The 12,042-nt window shown below is 34.7% G+C and overlaps 1 protein-coding gene across 6 annotated transcripts in view; it reads right to left on the bottom strand.

Moving 5' to 3' along the window:
- The window catches only part of NPNT (nephronectin), a 70,568-nt gene that overhangs the window by 25,757 nt on the left and 32,769 nt on the right, over window positions 1-12,042 (bottom strand). For 4 of the 6 annotated variants that reach the window (XM_079154695.1, XM_079154697.1, XM_079154692.1 and 1 more), the window contains 6 exons: window positions 10,250-10,342; window positions 5,660-5,779; window positions 4,160-4,279; window positions 2,641-2,775; window positions 2,210-2,332; window positions 131-523 (listed from right to left, as the gene is read on the bottom strand). In XM_079154695.1, the coding sequence (XP_079010821.1) occupies window positions 131-523; window positions 2,210-2,332; window positions 2,641-2,775; window positions 4,160-4,279; window positions 5,660-5,779; window positions 10,250-10,342 (984 nt within the window). The remainder of the gene's footprint in view (window positions 1-130; window positions 524-2,209; window positions 2,333-2,640; window positions 2,776-4,159; window positions 4,280-5,659; window positions 5,780-10,249; window positions 10,343-12,042) is intronic. The other 2 variants (XM_079154694.1, XM_079154696.1) reach the window with 1 other exon arrangement.

Raw genomic sequence — 12,042 nt, forward strand, 5'->3', positions numbered from 1 at the left:
TATTTATCACTAGGGATATAAGACTTCATACAGTTAATTGTTCTATCAATTTATTCTTAAGACATGGTTCATGAATGAAATGCCATCATGAGGGTCCTGTTAAGAAGATGATAACATTTATGTGACTTACTGAATACATCTCCTCTGGGTTTCTGAGGATCTGTCTGTATCCTGTTGTCAACTGTAACCCCTCTTGCAGATGTACTCGTAGCTGGTTCTGCAGTTGTCAGTCTGGTGGATGGCCTTTCTGGGGTTGGTGGAGGTGGAGGTGTTCTGAACTCTGTTGCCAGGGGTGGTGGTGGTGGAGGAGTGGGCTGTGGTGTTGGCTTTGGTGTAGGTCTTGTTGTTGGCTTAGAAGTAGGCCTGTTGGTAATGGCCGGAGGAATATATGGTGTCTTCAGAGGCCACCTCGTACTTCTGACATCAGGAATCCAATTATCTCCTCCATCACCCTTTAAAATGGTACCATTTCCTTTTGGTACATGAATTGGTCCTGAAGGCTCAATCATGACTTTGGGAATATCTAGAAGAGTTGAAATATTCAAATTAGACTTTAGACTTTTTTTTTTTTTCAGGGCCGAGGACCGAACTCAGGGCCTTGCATGTGCAAGGCAAGTGCTCTGCCACTGAGCTAAATCCCGACCCCTTAAATTAGAATATAACCATTTCTAAGAAGTAAAACACCAAAATTTAAAAAATATATATAGATACATGGGGCTGATATGCAGCTCAGTGGCAGAGAGCTTTCCTAGCATGTGTAAGGCCCTGGGTTCCATCCCTAATGGGAACCTCTCATGCAAACTAGTTTCATTTTGCATGTTTAGATTATTCCCTACTGTAAGTCATGCTACTTTCCAAATAACAAATACATGTACAAATATGTGTGTGTGTGTTTGTGTGTATGTGTATGTTTGGATGTATGCAAAACATACAATGGTATTTCTATAATGAATATGTATTATTTGAATACAAAAAGTTTTAAATATTTGTAAAGAGATAACAAATAGCAACCAGTGATATTTTTTAAAAGCAGAGATATAAGATTTTTCAGTATGAGAAATGTAGAGCGTTTATGTTAGGCGTCCCCAAGCTACGTGTATATTATAAAACTGCTTAGAATTGTTTAAAGATTGATACTCTTCTCATCTACTCGTTATATAAATTCAGTAAAAACAATTTGATTATATGTTCTACTTCTGATTTTATAATTGACTTTCCTTTCCGGTACTAATTTATAAAACTGCAGTCTAAAAAGAAAATTTCAGAGGTTACACAGATCATCTGAGTAAGCTTTTTCTTTGATAATCTTCACCAAAAAAAAAAAAAAATCAATATTCAATCTGCCTGGAATGATATAGTCCAGAGTAGGGATGACTACATGACCCTTCAAAAATCCTTTAATCCCCATGATTTTATGCCCCATGGTTTTCAGTAAATATTTTACTCAGGAAAATTTAAATATTATCTAATGTTGCATGAAATGTATGCTAAATTATGCCTTTGATTTGTAAAAACTTTCACCTTAGAGATTATATATATTTTTCATATTTATCTACAATGTACCCATGACTCCACATATAGTTTGTAAAATTAAAAAAAAAAAAACAGTTCTGATTGTAGAGGAAATAAATAGGAAATTCTTTTTTTAAAGAACAAAAATGTGGAATATATTCACATTATCTTCACAATTTAATTCTAATGGCAAACAAATAATTATTCTGATTTTTATTTTTAATTAATTACTAGAAATTGAACCTAGGGGCACTCTCAATGAGCTGCATTCCCAGTCTTTTTTTTTTTTCATTTTGAGAGAGGTCTTGCTAAGTTGCCCAGGTTGAGCTTGAACTTCTGATCCTCCTGCCTCAGCTTTGTGAGTAGCTGGGATCATAGAAATGTACCACCATGACCTAGTTTATTTCTGATTTAACAAATTCTCAAGGACTCTGTAAGTTCTTCCTAGCTAAAGACAAGCTATTTAGAGATTTTTGTAAAGAAATTTTGATGTTTTTAATGTTAGGCTATATTACTGACTTTTAATTTTTAAAAATACCCGAACATGTGATTTTATTATTTGTGGAAAGCACAGACCAATATTACTAAATTATATGATTTTAATAACTAATCATGTTCCTTATCTTCCTAGCAATGGCCTTTATAGGATCATGTATTTCCTGCTAGAATTTAGAGCCAGGAGACAAGTGCTACTCACAGACACAACTGAGTCCATCGCCATGGTATCCATCTTTACATTTACACTTATAGGACCCGTGTATGTTGTAACATCGAGCAAAGCCACTGCACTGATGCTGACCAAGGGAGCATTCATCTATATCTGCATCAGAAGGTAAGAGAAGAAGTCATTTATCTAGCAGACAAACATGCAATATGCAAAATACATGCAGTTTCAAAATTGTTTTTTCTTCTTTGCAATGTGAAGGTCCATGTAAAATCAGCAAATAAACAGAAGAAATAAAATACATGTACAAAAACTACTAGTGGTTGAACTGGACTGACTGGATTGGCTTACTTAATTTAATGCCAGTACCTTCCCCTGTCCCTGATATTCAACCATCACCACAATTAAATCCACTTCATTGCTGTAGAAAGAAACAACACAAAGCAATGATTGAATTTCATTACCGTGACATTGGTATTTGCCTCCAATGTACATGAGGTCGAAGCCTTTATGACACTTGCAGATGTAACTTCCAAAAGTGTTGACACACTGTCTAAATCTAGGGCAGGAGACTCTTCCAGTAGCACATTCATCGACATCTAGAAACATAAGTTAATTGCATCTTAGGAGGAGTGTGGGCATGTTCAGAAGGAGTGGGTTTTAAAATAAATGACTGACTGCAAACTGTTACCTGGCAGGCAGCAGTTCATTGTAAGTGGTATTCAGCTGGCTGCCACTACATAAGTTCAACATCTCCAAATTTCAATTCATCCTCCTAAACCAAGCAGTTCTTTTCTCATACCTTTATTAGCACACACTGCACTGCGTGCACCTAGTTGCTTGAAGTAGAAGCATGAATCATCCTTGACAATCCTCTTTCCCGTAACTCTAAAATCATCACATTCAGATAATTCTACCTTTGAAGACTTATTGGAACCTGTTTACCCACCACCACTACCTTATCACAAGCCACCATCCTCTGCATTACACTGTTATGAAAGTCTCCAATTTGGTGTTTTCACTACCCATTTTACCCTTCCCCCAAAGCATTCCCTACTATATAGTCAAAATAATTTCACTAAAACATAAGATACAATCATTGTCTACTTGCTTTTTGAATTAAATCCACATTACCATGGGGATATTCCTTACCATTATTTTCTAATACAGACCCTTTCTGGTTTTTTTCTTTCTTAGTATTTCATGTTAACACTTAGCATGGTCTAAAATTTCATCATGTATTTCCTTGTCTTCCCTGCTAGTATGTTGGTTTCATGAGGATCAAAATTTTGTCTGCTTTTCCCATTACTGTATATCCAGCACTTAGCACAGTGTCTTTTGATTACTAAATATCTTCATTTAGTGTTCACCACATACTAGGTCCTTGATAAATTCTTTGTATACATGATCTTGTTCAATCCTTCACATTGGTTCTATGTAGCATTACTCTCATTTTAAGGATAAGAAGACCCAGACTTAAAGAAAGAAAGAATCTTGCCTAACTGAGGTTACATATCTAATAAGTGGCAGAGCCAGGTTTGGAACCAAAGCCCTAATTAAGCCACAATTATATAATGTCATCTTAATTCTTCAGAAAAATATCTAACCTCCATGTTGCAACACATATAATCCAGCCCTTTCTACCTTGTCAGTTTTATCATTTCAATGCTCTTCTTTGCCTCTGATATTCTAGAAATACAGAGCTCTTCTTGTTTCCCTGAACACTATGTTCCCCTGGAGTTCAGTGTCTTTGCACACAAGAATCCCCCTGCCTGAATCTTCCTTGCGTCCCTCCCTTTTGGGGAAACAAGGCTTCCATGGTCCATTCACAGAGTGGTCGGTCCTCTTCTGAGACATCTGATGCCTTCTGGCCTGTAGCTAATTACCTGATATAAGTAACTGCATGTTTTCCTAACTCTATTATCTTCCACTTTCTTTATCCTGTAGAGGTTATTGATAAAGATGATTGATGTTACAACTTACCCACACAGGTCCTCCCATCAGGAGCCAGCTGCAGACCTGGGGAGGGGCACTGGCACCGGACTTGCCCTTTAACAACATCACAGCCATACTGACAGTTTGCCATAGAGCATGTTAGGGCACCTGGAAAGAGAGTAATTGGCTGATTCAGAGAGTAGGAAGAAAAATCTATGATTCGAATAACTACATTCTTCCCTGTCCTAAGATCATTGACACCATCAATAATCAATAATACAGACATAGAGGCCTCGATTACCAACGTTCTAAAGAAAGTTTAAAAATATTCTAAAGAAAGGGGAAGGGACAGGGAAAAAAAAAACCTTATGAAGGATAATTAAGAAAACATCTTGCATTATCTGGAGAAGATTTTTAGTGCTTTTGAAGAATTAAATGATAAATGTAAAACTTTATCTCACATAGATTATCTGGAAATTTTTCCAGTGACCAAGCTAAGCACTGTTCTCAATAAAAATTTCCAAGTAATTGTCTCAGCTGTCTAGTACATTTCTCTAGAGAACAGCAGATTTCTCAGTGAACTGCACACAGTTAGTGAATTTTGGCACCACTGCCATATGCTAGTAAACACATCCTCACCTCATTCCAGAAAGTTCCATTGCTATGTCTATACAATGTGAAATAAAATTAGCAAAAATTTTTTTTTTGCTTTATAAAATGCAACCTAGTTAGATGTTAATTTGGCAAAATAAAAACTAAGTCACTAATTGTTGCATATCATATAAATGTAAGATCAATTCAATGTTTACCTTTTTGAGAATTTTAGGGCATTGCCCCTTTTATAAACACATCTGATAAGAATAAGAAACACCATACATTTTTCCTTCTTACAATGATTCTCATGAAATCTACTTTTCTGATATTGTATTTATTTTTCATTTGAAATAATTTTTATTTTAGAAGCGATAGGCTATTGTAAAAGTCTAAAAATCTTCATAGTATTATAAAGGAATATAAAAATGAAGTGAATGTATGAATGATTTATAATCCTCAACAGACAGATGGATTATCTCTGAGCAGTACCAAATAATCACTAATTTGTTTTTTTCATTTTTTAACCTGGAATAGTTCTTGTAGGCCCAGGTAAAAGACAAGGTTAAACAAGTTTGGAAAAACATTAAGAAATATCCTCCGTTTCATGATTTTTGTTCTAAATACCATTTCTAAGCCAATTTAATATTGGCACCCATAGTAAAAGAACATCATACATCTAAAATGGATAAAATGAGACCCTGTCTCAAAAAATAAAAAATAAAAGGCTGGAGATGTGGCTCAGTGGTTAAGCACCCCTGGGTTCAATCTCTAGTACCAAAAAAATAAAATGGGCAGCTCTTATTTTGATTTTCATTCCTCAGACAGACATATCAGCACATGCACATGTCCTATTCAGGAGGGCCGTAGAGGGTCACATTCACAAAGGCATGCTACCAGAGCATGTCAGAAATCAAGCCCAAAGCACTTATAAAACAGTTAAGATTCTTGACATACTTGAGCAGGACCCATCCGGCATAAGCATATATCCATTGAGACAGTAGCACTTGTAGCTGCCGAAAGTGTTCATGCACCTGTGCTTACAGGGCCGAGGCTTCAGGCCACACTCATTTAGATCTGAAAAGAATGTGGGTTCAAGCAGAGAAAAAAATCACAAAACCTCAGTACAAATATAAAACATCTAAAATGCATCTCGGTATTGAAGAACAAAATAGAAAAGTGACTCAAGATATGGCAACCTTCCTTTACATAAGAGATAAAGCCTGTTCATGTAGTCTTCATTTGAATGTTACCTCGGGGTGACCAGGAGTCCCCATGATTGATGTGAATCTCTGTTCATAAAGGACAGTTAGGAGGAATCTCCCATCAGCAGGTGTCTGCTTATCATCCCCAGAAAGTGCAGCATACTCACCACCTCCTGGGGGGCTCTGCTATCTCACCTCCTCTTGCAGGGCTCTATCACCTATACTGTCCGACTGCCAGTATGCTCAAAATACCTGTGTTCCTACTAGATTCATGTGCCATGTTGTGACCCTACTCTTTCAATGCCTTCTTTTCTCTGTTTAAAGAAGACACTACATGAACATTTTACTTTTCAGAAAGTATATGAATTTTAAAACATTAAACTGCCTTGACCTTTCTACAGGTAAGTTATATTTTCAGAAGATAAGAACTATATGAATTAGAGTGACCATTATTGTAGTTTCTCCCATTCAATATTGTAGACTATGTACTGATCTTACATTTAAGAAGAAAATTGAGTTTAGTAATGCATTCAAGTCACAAAATAAACTTTAAAAAATACCTCCAACATATTTTCATTCATTTGGCTGTTAAGAAAGGCATATGGAAATACTAATGGATAAAACATAATGGACTATCATTATGTATTTTATGTTTATTGGCTTAAATATCAATATGAAATGAATTAATGAATTCCACATTATGAAAATTTTCCAACTCAAGTTGAACACTGCCTCAAGTGAACATAAAACTCATAATGAAATATAAACATTGAAATAGTTATGCTCATAATATAGACTTCATTAAAAAGAAATGTGACCACATGTTTATTTTGTCTGGAATAACCAGCTTAAGTACCTAATTAGCATAATTTAATTATCTATTAACCCACGTCACTGAATAAGAAATATGGATAACATAACTAGTTGTAAAGTTGTTTTCAAATCTAATGAAAGTTAAATCTGACCAGTTCCTCCATGAGAAATCTGTATATTCCATTTAAGTAACTACCAAGTAACATTATATTTTAAACCACCAAAGAATTATTATATCTAAGAGTATTTTCATGTCTTATTGACTTTCCAACTTGGTCTTTTTTCTATCCTTAACAAAAATGTAAGCAAATCCCCAGCTGGGCAAAGACTGGAAAGGTTAAATAAATAAATCAAATACCTTTGTTCTTTTCTATGCTTTCTTCAATTTCCTACTTTATTGTCTTTTGCCCAGTCAAGGGTTTTCAAAATAGAATCACATTTTAAATATTAAAAAAAAATTACTCATAGAAGATACTTTGCTGATTCCAGTGTCCAAAAAAGTTGATTATTCTCTTTGTTAAATGAAGTAATAACCAAGGAGGAATGCCTGAGAAAGAAATTCTCTCCCTTTCCTATATTCTACTTTGCATTTCATGATTTATTAAAAAATTTAGTCACAGAACAAGTTAAGTATCATTCCTAATATGTCCTACCAAGTCACACCTGGTTTTGATAAATCCCTGATCAAGGTTATAGAAAGCAGTATTTAAATATTAATACATTAAAAGAGAAAAGCTTTGTGTTTTAAATATTTTTCTCTGAGCTAAACAAAAAATATAACAAAACGGCACAGCACAACAATAGAGCATAACTGAATACTGTATCTCCAGGGAAGGATATTGCTGGACAAAAATGTGACATTAAGAATCACCAGCTTTATTTTTAGAAAGTCATAGAAACTTCTGTGGGCTCCTCATGGACACTGGTCAGGTGTTTATAACTCCAGCATAAACAAGGAGAATTCGTGCTGATGGAAACTTCTTCAGACACTGGGTTCACCGCCTAACACTGAAGCCCAGTTGAGGCAGCTGTTCCATCCACAACATGGCTCCAGTGTTGGCCGATAGTGGCACCCTTTGGATTGCTGTGGAAATCTTCATAATCCAGACGGGGGCTACTGGTGGTCTTAGAAACTGGCTTTAATCCAAATTTATCTTTCCTTTCCTATGATAAAAGCAGTTTGGATTAGGAATAATGAAACTGAAAGGAAATAAAAACCAACAAACCATGATAATTTTTAAAAATCCAGGCATCATTTTATGAAATATTTTGGAAAAGAAGAAAATATCCAATATTCAATGGGTAAATGTAGAGACATTTATCGGCTATTTTACCTGTTAGTAAACTGGCACGTAAGTATCAAAACACATGGAAAGCAATTTGAGAAAACTCTACTCTTAACAGCTGTTGGGGGACTAGATGACATTCCCTGACAGATGGTTGGTGTAAATATCCCCAATGCCTGTCATCATTGCACCATCTGCCACAGTCAGGTGTCTCCTACAAACTTCACAATGACCCTTACCAGTACCTCTGGAGGCATTATAAAATAGGATTTCACAGTAAACCATGTCTATCAATATTTGCCAAATACCACATTTTGCTGAAGTAGGGAGCTTCAAAAGATCAAATGTACTTGGTGTCCTGATGAGGAACCTCTTTTTCCTCGACTTACTTGAGGGTTTCCATTCTACAATTGTTACCTTATTTTCTTATTGACCTAAAACCATAAAATTGAGTTAATATATTCTGCTTCCAATATATGCTATATTCATTATCACAATATATTGGATTACAGACCAAGTAAGGTTTGTGTTGTTGTCAAATTAAGTCATAAATTACAAAATGACATTTCTTAGTGAAGGTAAATGCCCTTAATAATAAGAAGAACAAACAACAGACCATGATAATTCTCCTTGATCTACATTGTCCCAAATAAGTATTAAAAGTTGATAGGAGAGGGCTGGGTTTGTGGCTCAGGGATAGAGCACTTGCCTAGCATGTATGAGGCAGTGGATTTGATCCTTAACACCACATTAAAAAAAAAACAAATAAAATAAAGTTGCAAAAAATTGTTGAGAACCTAAGAAATAAAACTTCATTGTTTTCATTTTAAGTTTACTTTCATCTTGTTCTTTCTCTGGAAGCTTATAATATAAATTGTAAGAAAATACATAATAAAAATGTAATGAATTCTATAAAGAACCTATCTTGCACTAAAGGATAGAATTTTATAATTAAACCACTGAACATTTCAATATTTTAAATATTATGTGTATAATTCTTAAAGAGCATTACCACCAGAAGTACATTTTAGCAGGTTGATAGATTCAGGAGCCTGGGTGGGAGAAAAGGGGAGAGAGAAAAGGGAGCTGGTCCAGAACAGAAATGCAAGCTGCATAGCATTATTTTACACTTCAGGAAAAAAAGAATCAGAAATTTTATTAGCATGCAGACACTGAAAAATAGCTTGAGGGGAAAAAAAGGGGAGTGATTCACTGAATAAGATATCCCAATGGAGTATTATGGGGGAAAAAAAAAAAACCTCTTTCATTCATTTTAATGCATTTGGACTCTTCCCACCTTTGATGCTTATACTGGGTGATGTTTCAGAAATTTGAACTTTTAAACTTTGACTAAAGTGGAGGTCATAGGCAAACACTTTAGTATGTCACTTGCCTTATCATTAGTTCTTTAAATTACAAATAACTTGGAAACTAATCACATTGTCCAGATTCTTTGTGCAGAAGATAAGCAAATGCATCAAGTTCCCTGTTATTATAGACAATAATTATTGTAAACCATTTTAATTCCTAAACTTATGAGTGAGTACAGAATAAAATCTCTTGGAAGAACTATAAAATTATTTTTCTACCAAACTTTCTAGAACAAGGTGGACATCAATATTTTTGGTGTTCCTATTCTCTTAACAACCCTGCAGGCAAATAAGGCAGGAATTACTGTCTTTCCCATTACTGATTGGTTTGCTAAGACCAGGCACATTAAATGTCTTGCTTACAATGAAAGAGCTAACTGGAACCAGAACTTAGGCTTTCTGATATTACAAAATGTGAACTGAAAGAAAGAAGCAAACATATGGCTTGATTTCTAGGTAACCTTAAATTCTACACATCAAATAGATGGTGGTGGGGAAGAGGACTTAATCATTTCTAAAATCTACCTGGCAAAGACATCAAAACCCCAATCTCAGTTACTCTGGAATTCCTGACTTTGCTACATATGAAAACAAAACTTAACTTGCTCTCTGATTGTGGGAAAACATTTCAAAACCCAGAGAAGAAGAGGAAAAGCAATGTTACTTGATATAGTAAAAGGACAGTGAAGGCCCCATGCTATTCAGGGCACAGAGAATTGGCACCAGGTGATAGTTCCTGCTGTTTGTTTCACATGCTCAGGCTGAAGGCTGGGCACTCTTGGGCTAGTCTTCAGAACATTTGCAAGAAGTGACATAACTGCAGGAAGCCGTGCAGGTGGGAGGAGCAGACCACCTGAGACAATGCACGCTCACCCCTTGCAGGTAAACTTGTGGCTTGATGATCCAAGGGTTGGAAAAGAGGCTGTTCACTGCCTTGGTCAAGAGGAGTTGGGTAGAAGTGCTCATCTTCACACCAGGAAGAAGGTAATAAGAGTCAACTTTGAACTGATGTCATTTTTAACCCTAAAAATCTTTACAAGTATATATTAAACAATTACATAAAGTTGGTGGAACTTAAAAAGAACTCTTTAGATACTTTACCAAAAACAAATAGTTTATAGTCCTCCTTCCCCTTTAATTTTCCTAAAAATTTATGACCATCATCAAGGACAATAAACACATTATAAATTAATAATCCATCATTTTCTTCCCATTAAAAGAACAACAAAAAAATGATCGTTTTTAAAACCACCATGTTAGTCATCAACAGAAGGGAGACAATAAAACAATGCAAATTACACAAATATTGATTATAATCAACTTGCTCTGTTTAGGGACATTAAAGTCTTAAATGACAAACTTAAGATTTCTTTTTTTCCTATATTATGATGTTGTTTAATAATAACTTAAATATCCTAAAATTATGTATGGATTAATGATGTGCATAATGACCCTATTTAAATAATAGCTAGATAGATCATCACTGTTTTCATTCAAAAGTAAGAACTTACATCACATTTAAGTCACATTTAGTTAGGACACACATTAGAAGCTTTATGTAAAAAAATTAACTGTTGCCATTATTAGCTTACCAAAACATAAGATAGATGAGACTCAAATCAGAGAATCAAAAAGACAAACACATTCTATTTTAAGAGCCATTTAAACTTCCATATCAAATGAACTTGGTTTTTGGGGTTGAAACCACATATCTTTCAAAAAGTAAGACTACAGGTAACCACCTTAATACTGGGGTTAAAATACTTAGATTGTTGTGTTTAGTGAAGTAATCGAGATGTAACAGGTAAACCAATATTTAATATTTACTAATATTTAACTTAATTACATGCTACCAAATGCTCATCTTTCTTGGGATGTGGAATTCAATGTATGAAACAAAACCCATGCCAAAACATTAATAATTGATATTTATAAATTGTTATAAAATTGTTATAAAGTACTCTTAAATTCAAAAGAACATCTTTTATTTCTAAAAATATGACTAATATATTTACAAGCTAAAAATAATTCCCCAATGAGAAAGATATAAAATATCATTATCTATATTATTATTCTTTTTTGGATGGAGGAAAGGGGATTTGGAGGGGTACAGAGACTCAAGGAAAGAGAGAATATGCATGAATGAAATTACCAGACAATATAAGGGCCAGGAAGCAAATGATTAAGAGAATCTTGTTAGAATTTGGGTTAGAATTTCATATACTCTGAAAGGTATCATGTGCCTTATAGAGTATGCTAATGATAAGTCCAAAACTATGATTTTATATCTGATCTTGGTGCAAATTGAGAAAATGACCAGGAGGGAAGAGCAAGCCACTATCAGCAGCCTAAGCCTGTGACAAGGCTATAAAATTAAGCCAGTTCCACAGTGCAACTTGCTCTGCTATTCTGGTTGTTCCCCAAGCAGCTCTAGAAGCTCCGGTTAAGCACTTGTCATTTATTCAAGCTGTTTACTCTGCCAAGCAAGTTTCCAGGGGGTTATTTCTTAAAATATATAACTCAGAGCAAAATTCTTAGCAAATACTTGCCGTGTACCAAAGCCTACTTTTAATCAATAGCTAAATTTCTAGGTCTGTGGAGCTATTTTAAATTTACTTCTTTTTGACATTTCTCTTCTTGAGAAAAAAAAAAAAATGTTTGATTTC

The sequence above is a fragment of the Sciurus vulgaris genome, assembly GCF_902686455.1.
Source record: "Sciurus vulgaris genome assembly, chromosome: 9".
Lineage (NCBI taxonomy): Eukaryota > Metazoa > Chordata > Mammalia > Rodentia > Sciuridae > Sciurus > Sciurus vulgaris.